This window comes from Sprattus sprattus, assembly GCF_963457725.1.
Source record: "Sprattus sprattus genome assembly, chromosome: 5".
NCBI classification, from domain to species: Eukaryota; Metazoa; Chordata; class Actinopteri; order Clupeiformes; family Clupeidae; genus Sprattus; species Sprattus sprattus.
In genome coordinates, this window is record NC_137924.1 from 22,503,305 (window position 1) to 22,523,151 (window position 19,847).

At 41.8% G+C, this 19,847-nt stretch overlaps 1 protein-coding gene across 1 annotated transcript in view; it reads left to right on the plus strand.

Moving 5' to 3' along the window:
• uxs1 (UDP-glucuronate decarboxylase 1) overlaps positions 1-19,847 on the plus strand; it is a 48,959-nt gene that overhangs the window by 25,791 nt on the left and 3,321 nt on the right. Inside the window, exons 7-11 of the mRNA XM_080838649.1 lie at positions 2,737-2,841; positions 4,790-4,849; positions 6,125-6,246; positions 9,592-9,711; positions 10,031-10,074. Of these exons, the coding sequence (XP_080694775.1) occupies positions 2,737-2,841; positions 4,790-4,849; positions 6,125-6,246; positions 9,592-9,711; positions 10,031-10,074 (451 nt within the window). The remainder of the gene's footprint in view (positions 1-2,736; positions 2,842-4,789; positions 4,850-6,124; positions 6,247-9,591; positions 9,712-10,030; positions 10,075-19,847) is intronic.

Sequence of the window (19,847 nt, forward strand, 5' to 3'; positions counted from 1 at the left end):
ATCCAGATCTTGGCCGCGTCAGTTCAAATCAAATGCGGAATGTTTACATCTGCTACCATTGATTATACAGTAAATACGTTATGAAATGAAACAAAAACACACCACAGTTAAAGTTGTATTAGTATTGATTGATTCACATCAATATGAATGGATTACATGACTAACAACTGGTGGAAAAGTAATATGAAAATATTTGTTCACTGAATTAGGGCGTTCTGTCCCAAACAGTTGCGTTCCAGTTTCAAAGTTTCAGTTTCGGTTTCAGTATTTCAACGTGAATGAGAGGGAGCACAAGAACTGAGCGTCTAGCAGCGATTATCATATCATAGACATATATGATGCATGTATATGCCTGTGGGCAGGATATCAAGCACGTGCAAAAGTTGTTGTTGTCCAATTTGAATCTAGATTCGAGAGACACATGCGCGCCCAGTCCAATTCCCAGCGGAATCGAATCGTGTATCCAGGGGTTTACATCGGAGTCCAGTCGGACTCAAGTCGGACACAAGGAATCTAGATTTGGAGAGACACATGTGTCCAATTTCCAATTTAAATCGGACTGAAATCGGAAATTGGACACATGTGTCCACACTGAGTGAAGAAAGAGCACTTACTGAGGGACAAAGAGAAGCAAACAGAGGTACTCACTCACTGAGAAAGATAGAAAGATAGAGAGGGCAAAAGAGGGAGGAAGCAATCAGCAAATAGACCTTTGGAACAATGTGGTGTGAAATGGTCAAACAGACGGTGATCTCAGCATGGATGGCATCTTTGAGCTCAAGATATACAGATCTCCAGCCAGGACAGTCTGGATGGAGAGGGTATTGTGTTGACAAACTGACTGACCGCAAGCAGGGTTGGAGGAAATGATCCACAGTGTTTTAACATGGTGCATTTTGTGGGGGCGCCAGATGCTCAGCAGAGCAGATTTTGGTAGGTGTTCTACTACCTCGGCACGAACTCAAAAAGGATTAGGTTTGATAAAATATATTGGCTAATACCTGCTGCAGAAAAGTTCATAACCTCTATCAAAGTCAGACAGAAGCGCCTGTAGGTTAGTGGAAGGCGGGGTTGGGTGGGGAGCTGTGACGCATTTGAGCTAGGAGCCAAGAAGTTCATCAGAGAGGAAGAGAGGGGGGGTGCTGTGGGACAGTCTGGACAAGAGGCTTAATAAGCGAGGGAGAGAGGCGGTGATGAAAGGAGCTGAGAGCAGAGCAGAAATGGTGTCAGCGATCAGCGACAGGTGTGAGACGCCCAGATCTGCATCACTCCTGTGCCTGTGCTGCTTATCTCGGCGGGAATGTGGAAAGTTGGCCTTGAAGGAAGCGTCACCTGTTTTTGAAATGAATATTTCATCTGCCTATGGCGAGCCAAGACGTGGTGTCCTTGCTGGACTGTGTGTGAGCGTGTTTGTGAGACTGAAGGAAGCCTGAGTACATACTGCGATGATTGTGTGTGTGTGTGTGTGGATCATGCATATAGTAATTCATAAATAATAAATAAATAAACAAACCAAGGAGAGGGACTGTACAAAAATGTATTTAAATACTCTCCTCAGTCACACACAGCACATCAAATATGTTTACTCTTAATTATTATGCACACCTGTTTGCTTGACATTTATCTGTGATTCATTTTTATTGTAAGTATCAAGCCAGCCACACATTTATATATTTTATCCTGCCTTTAATAATTGGCACCAATTAGATACAGTTATTGCGCACTGAATCAGGCCAATCTAAAAACAATTATGCTATGCAACCTTCAGGCATAGAGCAGCCAATAGTCTTTAAACCGAAAACCTTTCAGCATTTCCCTTGTGTCAGCCACAGCGGGGCTCTCAAAATGTAATAGTTCAACAAAATCATTAACTCATTGACAAAAAGTGGCAGTAGATTGTCAAGAAAATTGGCCAACAGATTTATCTGGCTTAAATTGAGGCCAGAGTTGGCCTCAAGGGAGAGCGTTCCAGCCGCTCCTTTAAGCCGTGAGTTTCCTTTACCTCCGTGGCAAGAGCACCCCGGATCCCAAGAGAGTCACTATGCCTGCAGGTCCTTTTCATCATCGGACTGCGCTAAGATGACCTATTCTCTCAGTTTCCTGTGCTCTTATTTATGAATGTGGCTGTTTGACTGAACTAATGAATATTCATTATTCACTGTGCTCTGTGCTCTCTCTTCCCTTTGTGGTGACTATATTATTGACTATTATAGATTATTGACTAAAGTGTTTTCTCGGCGAAAGGTGAAGTGAAATAACTGGGGATGGATGGCAACTTATAGGGCAGGTTTGGAAGAAGATATTCAGAAGAAATTTGCAAATGGTAGAGATATAGTTTTACTGGATGCCAAACTTGAACAAATTTGAGTTTTTTTTTTTATAGCTATACTAAATGATTTGACTGAACTGTGATGTTATTGGTTGAAACTCTCCAGGTACTTTTTAAAATCCTTCTGAACCTTTCAAGTCCGATGCTGACGTATAGACACATTCACAATAGCAATGCAGAAAGTCTGCTTGTTCTTTTACAAAGACAATTACATAGGCATAGAGTTGAGACAATCCATTTCTCTCTCATACAAACCTTGTAGACCTTCATACCATCCTTTATACTGCTTAAGTTCTCATCTGGTTTGACATAGCTGTTTTGAAAGACTCTCTCTCTTTAAATGTACCTTTTCCTGTACTTCTATGTCTCTATTTCTCATTCTTCTATTTCTTTTTTGACTCTCACAGTGGACCAGATCTTTCACTTGGCCTCTCCAGCTTCTCCCCCGAACTACATGTATAACCCCATCAAAACACTGAAGACCAACACCATTGGGACCTTGAATATGTTGGGTGAGTCAACCGATTATAGTACCGTTAATGAAGTTAAACTTATTAAAAATAATTTCATTGTTTAATGAGTTAATTAGCAGACACTTTAAATTAAATGTAATCATTTGCAGGGAATGTAAATCAAGGCATTAGCAAACTGTTCATCACTCTGTGAAATGTGTCCTGGCTGACTGTCTGGAGATACATCTACACCCCAGAACTGTGGATCTACATGTGATGCCTTGTTTGTATGGGTGCAAGCTGCTCTGACTAAGCACATGTTTGCTTAATTAAAGCTGAAATAGCTAGCTCCAGCTGTTGCTACCACTTAAGGTGTTTATTTCATTTTACAAAAAAATAACAAAACAAGTAAGAACTATTAAAGCACAGTTGTAAGCTAGCTTAATCAGTAAATGTACGGCCGTAGTGTAGTAAATATGTCTACACAAAGAGGAACCATGGCATATAGGGCTCCACAATTAGTTGTAGAGAGGTAATGGCACACAAGGAACAAATCAAGTTGGGGTTAGGATATTTGGTTTACCATATGGGGGGTGTTTCCAGTGCATCTTTGAAATACCTGCTTCATCCATAGAGCCAGGCCATTCCGGAGCTGTTATGATTTTGAGGTTATGTATTGCTCCAATTATAAAACTTCAGTTGTAATGGGAGCTTTTCTCTGTGTTTCTTTCCAGACTATGCATGATTTTTTTTTTATATTTATATACGTGTATATATATGAATAACTTCTAGAACCTTTTCCCCACGGACAGTATCTATACAAGTACTACTCCAATGCCAATACCACTGCGGCCACCCATATTACTTTTGCAATTCCTATTAGTGGTGCTAGTACTCGTAGCAGTGCTGTGGTTACGTTTAATGGAGAAACCGGGAGAAATTATTCTATTTGTTTCCATAAGGTCTTTTCATGCCTCATGCTTATGGGAACTCTGTGGATGTGTCAATCTACCCATAGATCAGGCTCTGAGCTCGAGTCCTCTGTAGGCAGCTGGTATAGAGGATCTTTACATGGTATTGCATCCTAATTGCATTTGAATCACAGATGTGGGGTTTGCTGTGTTCCTTTGGAGGATTACTTGAAGGAGTAATAAAGTGCATCTGATCTGTCGGCTCCGTGAAATATCTATATGTGAAGCCTGCCATAGTTAAGGTCTAGGATGTGCATTAGCTGAGAAGGAGGAACACAATGTTCCCTCACCGTCACTCGATTATTGGATGCTACAGTACAATTCTAAATGAATGGTCTGACTGTGTATTTTTGGATAACAAAAGCCAGGCTTTTTACATTTTGCCCCGTACTTCGTGTGTTGTTCAAGATTACTGTGAAATGGCACTATTTATTATTCTCATGTACCTTTCCTAACAGTGACAGCTGTCTGAGACTGTAGGTAGTAGAGTGGATGTACATGGATTGAACTTAAAAGAAGAATGTCCAATGAAGCCAATGTCCTGACTAGCTCTGCCTTTCTCATTAGAGCACCTTTATTTGTGACCTCTGGTGGCATCAGTTCAGACCAGCACGCCAGGTTCTGGTAGATTATTGGACACGGGGGCTCTGTTGCACAGTGGTGTAGTGTCCAGATGTCAGATGAGATGTAATGTAGGGAGGGATGTAAAATCATGATCCATCATTTGTCCAGTTTTGGCCAACAGGGCTAGCAAATGTGACCTGAATTTGGATTAAATCGTGGTTCTCATCTTATCAAGTCACCTTTGCTCAGTTCTTTCTTTCTTTCTTTTTGTTCTTGCTTTCTGCCTTTCTTTCTGTCTGCTTTCATGCCTCCACTTCTTTCTTTTTGTATGTCTTTCTCTGTCTCTCTCTCTTTCTCTCTACATCCCTCTACAGCTCTCAGAATATTTTTCCCTCATTAGTATGCAGTGCTCAGCCTCTCTCTCTCCTGGCAGAGTAAGATGGTTGATTATTCCTGTTTGCCTTGCTTCACAGGGTTGGCCAAACGTGTCGGGGCACGTCTGATCCTGGCCTCCACATCAGAGGTGTATGGAGGTGAGTATCGCCTCGGCAGGAGGCCCCTCTCTACAGGCGGGCATATTTTTCATCATTACCCACTACCAGTCAAAATGCAGAACTTTTTAGCGGTTTTCTTTTTTCTTTCTTTTTTTTTAAACCTACTTAAACACAGAACCTATTTGACGTTTCTCATAGTGGAATTATACTAATTATACTCTTATTATAAGAGAAATGTGTGAACTCTCTGGTATCTGCATGTACAGGCTTGCGTTTTTATCTGAATTGACCAGGGCCACTCACTCCAATCACCACATTGAATCAAAATGCCGTACCTCTGCTTCTGAATGTATTAAGAGGGTACAGCTTCTGCATTGAAATTCTGAGAATCAGGTTCAAATTTGAAGTGCTGTTATCCATCAAAGCACACAAACTTGTTATTCTGGACTGTATGATTGTGCTATTTGATCACTCTGCTCTTTCCCTGCCATTTTGTGTGTACTGTCTGTCGTAGAGTTAGATAAGGAGAGAATCACACATCCTTCTCTATATAAACAGAAACATGGTGTGAGAAGAGATAGGAACAGTTCAGGATAGATAGGAACAGTTCAGTTCTATGTGGTATGGTGTGTTGTGCGATTTGTGGTGTGTGTGTGTGTTTGTGTGTGTGTGTGTGTGTGTGTGTGTGTGTGTGTGTGTTTGTGTGTGTTTGTGTGTGTTTGTGTTGTGTGATTTGTGGTGTGTGTGTGTGTGGTGTGTTGCACTTTGCAGTTTCAGCTCCTAAATTTAACCAGAGACATGTCATGCTTCCAGTCTTATTTTCTGTAGTCTGAGTTGTATAATATTGGCAAAACATTGTCATTCCATAAATGATGCATCCAGCTACTGTTCTCAGTTCTGCAGTATATCTTCCCACCCATGAGTCTTTCAGCTTATGCCAGTGCCGCCTGCCCATAACTTATATACTTAACCCTGCCCCTGTGTGATAGGAAGTAATTGAGCTCAGGCCAGGTATGTGTTACGCATTAGCTTGGCCAGTAGGAGTGGCAGGTCAACAAACCTTGAGACGATGGGCGTTTATTTAGACACAGGTAAGCAGGATCATCTGAACTCTGCCTTGGCTGGACAGTCATGCATCTGCACTCATTATATTTAACTCCGCTACGGTTTTCTTTGGAAAAGGGAGTGGGTGGCTCTTACCTGAAATCCAGCCAGTAAGACATGTGTAATAAGATCTCTCTCTCTCTCTCTTTCTTTCTCTCTCTCTCTCTCTCTCTCTTTCTTTCTCTCTCCCCCTCTCCCTTCCTCCCTCAGACCCAGAAGTCCACCCCCAAAATGAGGAATACTGGGGTCACGTAAACCCCATCGGTCCACGGGCGTGCTATGACGAGGGCAAGCGTGTAGCTGAGACCATGTGCTACGCCTACATGAAGCAGGTAAGTCCTCCAAGGTCCTCTGTGTAACAAGAGAGACCCGTAGCTAACAAAGACATGTTCCAGATCTCTGGGAAGTATAATAGACTCTTGTTTGCATTTGAATTCAATAAAACTGTTTTCCTTTATACATTCATAATATTCAAGAATTTACTAATTGTTGCCCCCACAATCATTTCAAACCACATCAATGACCATTGTTCACCCATTGAACACCATATCAGCAGCCTCTGCTCTATTACAGCAGCATCTTGTTGCACGTGCACACACACACCCACACACACACACACACACTTCACACACAGCAAAATGTACTTGCCTAGGAAATGACTATATCACTTAGTCAATTTGGGATGTGAAATTATCGGGCTGAAAATCATTTAAAATGAATATAAAATGTGATAGATGTTGTAGCAAGTTAATAATATACATATATCTGCCCAGTATATTTTTTGTTTGCGTGGAAGACGGACACATGTATTGCTATTGAATATTCTGTGTTAAAGGTTTCTTAGTAGACTACAGCTAGGCTTCTAATAATGCCCAGAATTAGACACATTTGGACGTGGGATGTTGAGTGACTGACTTGACCACCACAATATCTTCTGGAACCCGTTATTTTTTCTACCAACAAATTATATATACTTTCACGCCCTGTGGTTCTCTGCACACATAGTACATGGTTTCTTCCTCTGTCTGCCAGTCCTGTCTCTTTCACATGGCTTGAGTTACCAGCTCCCCAACAACTGATTGACGCCAGCCTTTTGCTGGTGCTGATCGGATCAGTATGTCCTTTCATAGCACATATGTCACTTCTGCTGTGACGGCTGCTTTATCTTGGGCTGTGCCACGCCCTAGCAATGCAGACGCATCAGCTGTCAACCTCTGACGGTGTTCGTGAACGCACACCTTATTCTTTTCGGCATTAACCGTCCATCACTGATACAGTCGGATTGAAATACCCTCAATTATGTCTGCCATTTCTTTTTTTTTGTTTTTTTAAATACAATGACATTTGGAAAAAGGAGAGAGGAAAATATGCTGTCAGGTCGACAGGAAATGAAGAACGACTGTCTGACTTTCTCCTTGTCTTTATGCCTACAATTTTCTCCAGCTATGAGCTGTCATTGAGTGGCTCTGTGTGAGATGAGCCATTTATTTAATCATTTTTTTTAGCTAATATGTGCTAATAAGCTAGCCTGTCGCTATTGTCATGGTCTCTTCAGCTCGGGCATTTACTGCTGATTTATTTCCTCCTTGACTCTTTTCTCTCAGTTGTCTCGTTCAATTTCTCATCTTCTTTCCTCTCACTGGTCTCTTCCTTTGCCAGCCAGTGCCCCAGGGAAAAGCAAGGTTGGGCAGATGGGCACTTTTCTGTATCAGCCCGCCCCTCTCAGTTGGTATTTTCCTGTCTCCATCATTTTGTCAGACATTGGCAATTTGATATTCCTACTATCTACTGTATTATCAATTCCTTTCTCGTTCCTCACCCTCACATCATCCTTGCCCAGGATATTGCCTTTATCGATTGGCAGGGTAGATGGTTGATAGCCGCTGACAGCAGCCGCCTTCTGACCTTCTCTGTACTCCTTCAGGTCTGAAAGTGTATTCCCCTTCTCCTCAGTATCAGTGCCTGCCCAGCATACACACAGACACACCTTCATAGATCATAGATACACACATACATCTACATAGATCATAGGTACACACAGACACATCTGCATAGATCATAGATCATAGATCAAAGATACACACAGACACACCTACATAGATCATAGATACACACATACATCTGCATAGATCATAGATACACACACACACACACACCTACATAGATCATAGATACACACACACATCTAAATAGATCATATATACACACACACATCTACATAGATCAAAGATACATACACACACACACACACATCTACAAAGATCATAGATACACACACACATCTACATAGATCATAGATCATAGATACAGAGACAGACACATCTGCATAGATCATAGATACACACACACATCTACATAGATCATAGATCATAGATACAGAGACACACATCTACATAGATCATAGATACATACACACACACACACACACACACATCTACAAAGGTCATAGATACACACACAAGCATCTGCATAGATCATAGATACACACACACATCTGCATAGATCATAGATACACACACACACATCTACATAGATCATAGATACACACACACATCTACAAAGGTCATAGATACACACACACACATCTACATAGATCAAAGATACACACACACACACACACTAACACACACACACACACACACACACACACACACACACACACATCTTCATAGAACCTAAATCCAGTGCTGCCATAAGTGTGCAATCATTAGTTATTAGTATTCAGTAATTCATCACCTGTACAGTGTACTCTTTCCCTGCTGGTTAGACTGCCTGTTGTTGTCTGTGCCCGGGCAAAATCCGCCCAGCAATTATCTTGACTGCCTCTTTCAGTGTTCAGCAGATATTCAGAGATCTAGCACTTATACTTCCACTAATTAGGGCGACACGACTATGAAAAATCTGACACTCTTAGGATTCACTCATGAATATCATTGCAAGTATCTCCTAAAATATATTTCTTGCGTGGAATACAATCCATGGTTGTTTTATGCAGGTCAAAGTCACATTCCCCTTGCTTCTGCACGCACTATATTGTTTTGCATTTTTGTTTGTGTGAGCTAACCTTTGTGACCACGAGCATGGTGTTTTCCCTCTTCACAAACTAGACTTCACACAAAATGAATATACTGCACCTACTAACAGAAAACGTTTTGGATGCTTACACAAGATGACAACAGCCTTAACATAACGCCCTGCTGTCATCAACTAGGAAGGTTGTTTATGTCAGATACAATGTGTCTTATGAGGACTGTCAGGCTGGGCTGTATATGCAAACAGACATGATAGAAATGTTGACATGTTTATCCTTTGCTGTGTCATTAGGAGCTTCGGCAGATTCCTTTAGTCCAGATCTTTTAATTAGCTTGTTTTGATGTTTGCTCCACTGGTGTCCAGCTGATCCGTGCTCGGCCCTTCCCCCCCGCTTTGCTGGTGTTAAAGATGATAACCGTTGCCTGCTGTCAGCGGGAGGCTAAATATTCACACACACACACATAATCTGGTTCTGAGTGATGTTAGCTGTTTGGGAATGTCTTGTGAATCTCGAGCACAGAGAACATACTTGCGCCGTTGTATGACTGTTTTTTGTTTAAATGATGAACAGGCAGCTAGTCTCCAGGTTGATTTCAAACCCAACTGGTTTGATTGATTGTCTGCCACCCTGTTGTTGTGTGTAGGAAGGCGTGGAGGTGAGAGTGGCCCGCATCTTCAACACGTTCGGCCCACGCATGCACATGAATGATGGGCGTGTGGTGAGCAACTTCATCCTGCAGGCTCTCCAGGGTGAGGGCCTCACGGTGAGCATCATCTCTCTTTTTTTATATATCATATTTGTCTGTCTATCTCACTCTTTCTCTTCTCCCACTCTTCTCCCTGTCTCTGTCACTCTTGGTCTCACACCCATTACTTCAGTCTCTCTGAGACTGGATCAATTTGTGACAAACCTGCTCCAACAGCCACACTTTTTCTCCCTCTCTGATTTGATTGGACATTGTTAGGTACAGCTGTCTACATTGCAGATTTAGTCAGGCGTATAATGTTGATTTTATGCAACAGCCATTCATGTTTAATTAATGACTCTCTCTCTCACTCATTCATATTCATTTCACCATTCAGGTGTATGGTTCTGGATCTCAGACAAGAGCCTTTCAGTATGTGAGGTAAGAGCTGCCTTACTGTTCACATCAAATATTTCCTGACCACAAGACATTCTAACTAGGGCACAGACAATGGGTAGCAGGTGCTGGGAATGTGTACCTTGTTTCAGTACATGTAGTTTAAAAAGACCATCATGCTAACGTGTGTGTGCGTTTGTGTGTCTCTCTCTCTCTTCAGAGGAGGGAACTGATCCAATGTTATGTTGTTTCAGTTGCTGCTAGTGATTTTAAAGGCCTGTAGTGGAATAGTAAAGCTAATATGCTAATTTCAATGTACAAGGTGGTGCAGGTGGTAGAATACACTATTATTTTTCATGTATGATTGCTTACAAACTCCTCCACCACTGGTTATTAAATCAGACTTTAGAACAATGAACATGATGTGACCTGACATGGCGGTAGCAGAGATACACTTGAGCTAGCGCATTATGCAGTGAGTCCAGTACAAATGTTTGCATAATGTGTTTCTTCTTTGCGGTTGTCATTGATGTAAATATTGTGGTTAATGTATTCATAAACTGTAAAATGTGTTTACTGTGCGGGTTGCAGTTACATATCGATACAGTGATCACATGTGTTTTGATGGAATTATCACTGCATTCCAGTAATGAAATTCTATGTATTTCAAAGACAGGATTTAGTATTTAAGTCCTTTAAATCAAAACAATTTCTAGGCTTCATTTAGAGCCCTAGATACTAAGAACCTTTTAAGAACCCTAGGTGTTTTAAAATATTTGGATCTTACTTTCATGAAACCATATGAGTTCAATCAACAAAGCTGTTTTTGATTTTCTCAAGAATATAGACAGAATCAAAGTCCTACTATCCCAGCGAGATCTTGGGAAAAAAACTAGTTCAAGCTTTATCTCCAGTAGACTAAACTACAACGGTCTCTTAACCGGACTTCAGAAAAAGGGCATGTTGTTCTCTCTGTTTCCACCTCCATCCCTTAATACGACTGCATGTGTTTTACTTTTTGCATCTGATGTGAAACACTTTGATTGGCCCCTGGGTTTGAGTTGTGCTATATAAATAAGTGTGCCTTTACGTCCCATGTTTGCGCGCATAGGCTGATAATGTCTACCTGGCTGGAAAGGGTTCTATTCGATTTATATAGTCATCTACAGAGAGCAGATAGCATGTGTTGCTGTCTGAGTGTGGTGGAACTGAGGGATGAGTATAAGTGCATATGTGTTTGGGATTGAGGCATATGCAGAGATTGGGACATGGTGATGGGTTTGTGTGTTTGTTTATCTGTGTGTGTGTGTGTGTGTGTGTCTGACGATTTGGAGATGTGCTGTGATGTGAGTGAGGGATGTTTAGAAATGCAAAGCTGTGTGTGTGTGCACATGTATGTGTTTAGGTGTGTGTAGGGTGAGTACTTATGAAGATACTTTCTTGAGGTTGAGAGATTGCAGGCACGAAAGTGCCTTTCAGATCTTTTACTTTTTTATGTTTCTGGAAGCACCAGGATCAGTAAGTAATTGTATTCATAATTATAAAATATTTATCCACACACACACACCACAGATCGTTTAAATTAGGGACCACATTGGAAGCCCTGCTATCATAATTAAAAAATAACATTTACCTATGTTGTTTAGCGGATCCTAAACAACCTTGACATTCCAGCTGCAGCAATTGCCTTTCAGAACATTTCCTATCAACACAAGGGAATTGCCCTACATCACCATAACCTTAGAAAAATAGCTATATTGGTTGAGAGACGGCAGTCTTTTATGGTTGAACATACCCAGTGTAACAGAATCAGGTGTGTGTAATAGCTCTCTTGGCCTAGGCTGGTATAGTATACAACAGCAGTTAGTACACTCCTTTGCAGTGCCAAGGACATTGCGTAACATCAACCTCTATGGACGGCATTCAAGAAAAGGAAAGCTGCCTGAGCTCTCAAAGAAACTCCGATCTCCACTGACAGCCCAAGCACTTGTCTGACTGTTTCTCTGAGCTAGATTGTGCTGGTATTTGCATGTGCAGTATGAGTGCAAGTATTTGAGAAATGCATTATGTCCAGTACATATTTTTGCATACTGTCGTCGTCTCCCCCCTTGCTGTTGTCTTTGATGAAAATGTTGGGGTGAATGTTTTTAATGAAGTGTAAAGTGTGGAGGCACAAAACACATCCGTGGCTGTCTCACAGACAGACTGATAGTGTGCTTTACAAAATGTAAAGAAGACATTATCTGCAGGTTGCTGTTACAAAACGATACAGTGGTTTCATGTACGCAACCTTTAGTCCTTTTAGGAGGACAGCCACTGCGGCTGTGATTATTGGTACTGTGGCTCATTCCTGATTACTTTTGCAACTATGTTCTGACTGATTTTGAGTTGGTCCTGTATCCCTTCCCATCTTTGTGAAGTGTCCCAATCAGATTTGTCAGTTCCTTCTGTTCCTAGTGGAGCCATGGCGGAGACAATGCAGGAGACACAGCCCATAGGTCCAAAGTTGAAAAACTTCTGGCGGGCACATGTTCATAATATTTTCAATTGATGTAGTATCCTGATATCTATAGCACAGAAGGAGTGACCTTGAAAAGAAGCTCACTGTCAGCAACAGGTTTGGAGCCACCAGTCTGAACTTTGTTAACTCGCCAGCTATTCAAGCGATGCAGTATGGATAGAGGTGAAGTGTGAAAGGTATATGAGGGAAACTTAGTGCTGTGGCTAGCAACATACTGCATGACTGCAAGCGATTTTTCCTATGGGCCATCTGTCAGTATGAATACTCGTATTATTTGACATAGTACACCCAGGAGATATTAACCCATGAAGTTAGTTACCCTCTATCCGTCTTTGCTGTTTGTGTAATGATTTGTGGAAAGACGGAGAGAACACATTGCACCAAAGGTCAGCGATGCTCTCGGGCTATGCTGTTTTTCATACTCCTCCTCTGGCTAATTAGGTGTTTCACGAGTGAGGAGTTATCCACTTCAACTTGAATCGATCTGACCTCAGCACACAGCGATGAGTGCGTTTCTCCCATTTACATCTTTTTAAATTCCCCTCCATTACACTCACTACCTGGGAGAAACTATTTAAAAGGGACTCTTCCCAACAGAAATAACAAATATGGTGGGGGGGGGGGGGGGGGGGGAGGGGACAAACAATCCGACATCCATTTTGAGAGGTTTTTTTTTTTAATAATTTCTGTCAGTCAAACGAAAATGAGAGAAGTCTGCACAAGTGAAAGGTTGAGGTTTGGTCATCATCAAAATTCAGAACACGTTTGCAAAACAGTTTATCTCTCTATCAACAGACCTTGCCTCTCCACGTGCTAATTTACTCATAGGGCCCTATCTTGCCGATCAGAAACGCAAGTAGGACGGCGCCAAGCGCAAGTAGCTGTGTGGGCGGCTCTATGGCGCAGTTGCTATTTTAACGGCGGAAAAAACACACTTGCGTCCAGCGCAAGTGTCAAAAGGGTTGGTCCAAAGGAGGTTACTCAGCCATAGGTGTGGTTTGGGCGTAATATGCAATAAACCAATCCGAGCGTCATTTCACATTCCCTTTAAGAGCGAGGAGCGCATAGTCCATAGCGGCTTGTTATTTTGATGGCGGAATTACCTGGTGGAAGACCGGAAAAGTTCACAGCCGAGGAGACCGACGTGAGATTTACACCAATTTTTTGGCAAGCCATATATAATTACAAGGAAAATAAAGTATTTACCGCTTGAGGAAATCATTGTGATACCCATATCCAAGATATTTTAAAAATAGGCATACATCTAGCGTAGCCTACACATTGACCCAAATGATTCAGGTTAATTGAAGCTGCGTGACATTTGATTTATTGTATGGCTTTGTAAAAAGCCGGGAGATAGATATATATGGGGATGCGAGAAACCCTCCAAAAGTAAGCAAAGTCAAGCAAGCATGTCAATATATTGCCGTGATTGTTTCTGCAACGGGGCACCCGAAAACGTTGCCGAAAACGCTATAATGACGTCCGGAGACGTGGGACATCCAAGCTGGAAGGTAACACACGTTCTCGTGCCTTCACGGGAGGTGGATCTGCCTCGACCCAGGATCTGACGGCAGCAGAGGACATCGCCACGTCTACCCTCACGCCTGAGAGCCTGCAGGGATTTGGGGGCATGGAAATCGGCACCCAAGCCAGTGCACCAGCTGACCAAACCCAAGGTACATAAATAAAGTCCACATACACAGAGATGAGTTTACAAGATTTATAATAATACTGGCATTAAATAAATGCAACAAAGCCATACAATAAATCAAATGTCACGCAGCTTCAATTAACCTGAATCATTTGGGTCAATTGTGTACGCTAGATGTATGCCTAGTTTTAAAATGTCTTGGATACGGATATCACAATGATTTCCTCATGTGGTAAATACTTTATTTTCCTTGTAATTATATATGGCTTGCCAAACAATTGGTGTAAATCTCTCGTGAAGACGACAGAAGTAAAGTGTAGCCTATAGGTCCTATACTGTGCGGGCAAGCACATGCGCCCTTAAAATAGCGTTCTGAATACGCATTACAGACTTTAGACATTGCGCCTCACATTAGACCAGCTTTTTTTTGGTCAATGGCGCACGGCGCACGGCGTTGTTTTGAAACTGCAAAATACCACTTGCGCCAGAGAAACGCCTTCTCTGTTCCGCTCCCGCCCATGTCGACGCAAGTTCATTTCGAAACGCGCCTTTGGAGGAAAAATCGCGCTGTGCGCCGGGTGCAAGATAGGAATTATACATGCGTCGGTGACAATGTCAATTGCGCTGGGTGCAAGATAGGGCCCAAAGTCTTTTGTTGCCCAGGAGAGGTCGCTGCCTTGACCTGGCAACTGGACACATAATCCACAGACATGTATTGATCATCTGAAAACTCATTACATCTTACACTAGAATCATTGTCAGAGTCAAAGGAATGCCATCGACGAGGCAAGGCAACCGTTTGAAGCACCTCTATGTTTGGTATGATGACACACCTCAGTTGATGGAGTTCAAAGAAACGTTCATAGCATTCAATATCTTCGGAATCATGGTTGGACCAGACTCATTTTAAATCTTGTGAGATTCTGAATACAAATGTCATGGCCATTTTTGTAATAAGGAACGTCATTTTTTTTTATTATACAAATTAAATGTAATCTGAATACTCTTGATTACTTTTAAATCGAGCATTAAACAATATTGCACCTTATACTTCAAAAATGGACACAGCCACAAAATGTTGAGATCCACACCTTTTATTTTTTCTCTTAAAACATCTCAAACATTTTCAAGGTAATTCAAATGCATTAAGCACATTCAGCAATTACAATTGGTCAAATCAAATGACAAAAACAGCATTTGCACAAACTACAGGTGGATTGTGGGTATTCTACAACAGCTCCCATGCTGTTTCTTTTGTGCCAGTTTTTGTTGCTGCTGTTTTTTAATCACAGGCCACACCGAATACTTGTTTTGATATACTTGCTTGTGTTGCTACTGGCTCTCAGCATGAGTCTGCTAATCTGCATTGGGGAGGGTTCACAAGGGATGGTGAAATTGGAAGGAATGAAGGCGCTACTATGCTCAAATATAAATGGCCTGTAAAATGATGAATAGCACTAATGGTTACATTCACTATAAATGGAGAGTAGTTGTCGGGGATAATTGTGAAGAGATTTTGGTCCTTGAAGATGTTATTCACAAGATTTAAAGTCACAGGGGGTGAATAAGGAAGGGAGGAAATAATAAGAATGGTTAGGCTTCTTTGTATTCAATAGATTAAGCACTTGTCCTTCTCCTTAGGTTGATGAGGTTGTGAGTTTATAAAGGGAGTTTGGGGACAATGAAAATTCAATATGTGTTTCCAGAAGAAATTAGCTTGCAGGCCTCTACATTTAGGGACTGAGCCTGTTTTAATGCAAATACAGTACATATGTTTTCACCCATTCCTGTTTAGTTTTGAAGTCTTATCGCCACCAATTACTTTAGCACAGTTGGTGGCAAGAACTAGCCTGGTAGGCTCAGACAGGACTTTGGCACTTTGCTATAAGACTACATTTGTGGACAGCGCTTGCATAATTGTTTTGAAGTTAGTCAGCATTTGCAGTTTTTTAGACTTTCTGTCTAAAAACCTGAGAGGCAAGGCAAGAGCCCCCTTCATCACTGTAGTTTCAAGCTTTGTAGCCCTTCTGTCACAAGGTTTTGAAAATTAGTTTTGAAAATCACTCCAACTGCTCCTTCGCACAGTTAGGTCGTTTTTGTCTAGCCTGTCTTGACGTGCGAGCCTGACCAACTGACACTCGTTTTCCAATCTTCCTCTTTTTGAATCTACAGAACAAATGAAGTAGCTTTGATCGGCACGCAGCATATAGAAAAGAAAAGAAGTAGTGAGTGAGCCACACTTACAGTAGAGCCAAGGACATTTCCCTCATAATAGACACATCCACAAAAGAGGAAAAACTAATTGAAGTTTATTTTGTGTTGACCTGACAGCAACTCGCTGCGGTGCAGTTTCGATAGAAATGTATGTCTTGAACATAAAGCATGATGACAAGTTTTTCACTTATCTGCGTTGCCAGACCAGCTTTCTGATCTGTTTCATTGTATCCCTGTAGCAAAGAGGGTTATGTGGAGGACACCATTTGCAGTAAGAATGGAAAATGTCTAGATTCATTCTCGTCATTTTCGCTGTGTGGTAAAAGCTAGGCTGATTGGTTTTCCCCTCGAGCCGTGTAGGTGTTTTGGGAAAGAACCCCTAAATGACTGAGCATCTTGCCTGCAACTTTTTGGCACTTTCTTTATCGTCTGTTAGCAGAAAACATACCTTTGCCCCTCCACAAATGTCACCCAGAGACTGTGTGCTCATTTGTGAGGTGCACTGTGTGTTTTTTTTTTTTTCATTGTTGTTGCCCTTCTCTGGGTTTGGTAGCAGATAACTACCCTAATCTCTGCTGGCCAGGGTCAGCAGCCATCTCTCCCATTCATTTTTGCCTCAGGGACACACTGAATCCATTCTGCAATTAAGTAAAAATGACAAAGAGTAAAGCACGGCACCTTTTATTTCTGTCTCTCACTCAAGGTCCCTCTAATCTGTCCAGTCTGTGTCCGTCTAGCCTCCCTCTGGTCTGTTTTCTCCCACATCCATGGCTCCACAACTGTGGGACTTCTCTCACTCTCTCTTTTTGTTTTCTATGCCCGCAGCAGTTTCTTAATGTGATGCAGGCTTGATTGTGCCTTCAGCATTTGGAACGGCAGGCATTGTTTTGTTTAGTTTTCGTCGTAGGGAGTCATTGCAGTGGTTAGGTCGTCAGTGCTATCCGCGAGATGTGGATGCTGTGGAAGGATAAGGGATTAAAGCAACGTGCCAGGAGGATGCGAGACAGCTTAGTCATGTCCCACTGAGTTATGAGGTTCACGCTGGGAGGGAGGGATTACAAAGGTGTTCAGGTGTAGATGATGGAAAGTCACAAAGAACCCGACTGTGTGCCTTAAGTGCCTCAGTAGGCACTTTTCTACTGCAGGAACTTCCTTGCAGGAACCCTCCCTGCAGGACCTCTTTCAGGGCCATATTTGGGGGTGAAATAAGTTCGTACTCCGGGGGAGATACTTTTGTGCGTCCCTGAGACTGCTGAGTGACTCTTTAATGTGCCTTAAGTGGAAGATAACAAATAAAGCCATTTAATTGGGTGCTATGATTGTGAGTTTATCTAGAAAATCTCTGGTTTAACGGTGTGGTCTGATGTTTGTGCTGCCTCTGGCGAAATATATAAGTATTTTGTCATGCTCGAAATTGAGATTGTGATCAAAGACTGAAATGTAAGGTTATGTCACTTGTAGGCGTGTAGTTCCTGCACCTCAATGGGTAGAAGAAGAAAAGGCTGAAAAGGTCTGTTAGGGGGGCCATTCAGGAAAACGTTTCTGCCACCTGGGAAGTGCCCTGAGTTGCCGCAGTGGTAAAGTGCCTAGTGTCACAGCAGGAGCAGGTCTTTATGTGAGTGTCCCTACTGGTGCCTTAACACCCCTATTATCTTTGGGGTCAATTTGAACCCATTCAATGTTTAACGCCTCTAAATAAATGATAAATCACTTTCTGGAGGTTTAAATTCCTGGGGTCAAATTGACAATGATGATAAAAGATGTTAGTCAATTTGAAGGTGACCGGAGAGTTAAGCTGTGTGCCTGTGTTGCTGTCAACCAAGGTTTAGTCATCTCCCCTTTTTGTAATGGGGGTGATTATTGATTTACCTAGCAACCCTTCCGTTTTTGAGCGATTTGTCTACCTCCTACTGAACCAGACTCCTGCCGACTGTGTGTCAAAGTGTCCATGAGTACAGCACTGAATGCCCCAACCCCTCCCGGTGTGCAGATTGGCGCCCTGCTAGACTCTGCCGTTGGTGCTTGAGCTTTGAGTGCTGGAAAAGTAGAAAAGCATTATAAAATGCAGTCTATTCACCATTTAACGTACAAAAGGATAATGTGCCACTTTGCATTATTTTAAGCTTGGGTTAGAGTTAGGGTTAACTTAGAACACATGCATATCAATACCACAGTACAAACCACATGACCGGAAATAGACCTTTTGTCCAGTTGCGGGTGAAGTGCTATCTTCATTTACAAATTATGAAAACCTCTCAAGTATTTGAACATTTTAATCATGGAGGTTCTTTTAATAACTTAGGGCCCTGTCCCAACACTGAGGTGATCATTATAGCTCTTTAAATTATGAAGCACAAAGATGAAACAGAGGTAGTCATCAGGTGCATGATTTTATAGTGGTTTGTAATTTGCTGTCTGAAGAAAATTGATTCACTTTTTCCTGGTTATTGGAAGCCCAGTGGTCAGGGCATTTTATCAGCGGCATTTCAGAAATGTGATTAACATACCTCTTTGTATTTTCTCCAAGAAAAGTATGCTTTTTAAAAAAAGGTCCAATAAAAATGTAATAATAGTTTAGATAAAAATGTAAATAACACTACAGCTCAGATCTCCAAATTCAGAGATACATGCTTAGATAAGGCATACTTTTTAATTCACAAGACAACTGTGGACCAAAGATCTCTCCACCAGTGTAGTTGTTAAAGCAAATTGATACTATTTTGCATTTCAGGTCGCCTAAGCTGGAAAAAGATAAATGTCAACCAACTGTGATAAATGACCACACATTTTTGCTCCCACATTTCAAATGCAACATTTTAACCCTCCAGGTCTTCATCTTCATTGTGTTTTTGCCAAATGAAGACTTAAAGGGTTGAAGCATTGCATATGAAATGTTTTGGGGGGAGCAAAAAAATGAATGCAGTTTAGACATCCATCCTTTTGTGGTTTATCTTGAACTTGGTGCTAATTTGGGTTGAAAATGGACACCTTTCATATTTTGATGGTACAGCCAAGATGGTCAGATGCCCACATTGTTGTTTAATTTGGCTTTGCGGACATTTTGTTGTTGTTTTGGCACAATGTGGTCCGGTATTTAATTCACATGGACACTGACATTGCGGTCTCCTTTACTGATAGGCTTCCATGCTTTTCATTTGAGTGTAATAAGAGGCATGGCAGCTGATTTTCAGGCCTCTGTGGAGTGATTGCTACACACTGTCTGACCTTGTCAATCAAAAATAATTGAAGTGCAGCGAAAATGTTTTATAAGTTTATGCATGTCCCCCCCCCCCCCGGATAGATCATTAGTCACTCATTTAGAAAACATGAGCACTTGTATAACCATGGGGCCGCATTCCATCCCGCACCAGGCTCAGTCTACGAGGTGGACGTCTTTGAGGTGCGCTCTCCAAAACACCAAAGGCCCAA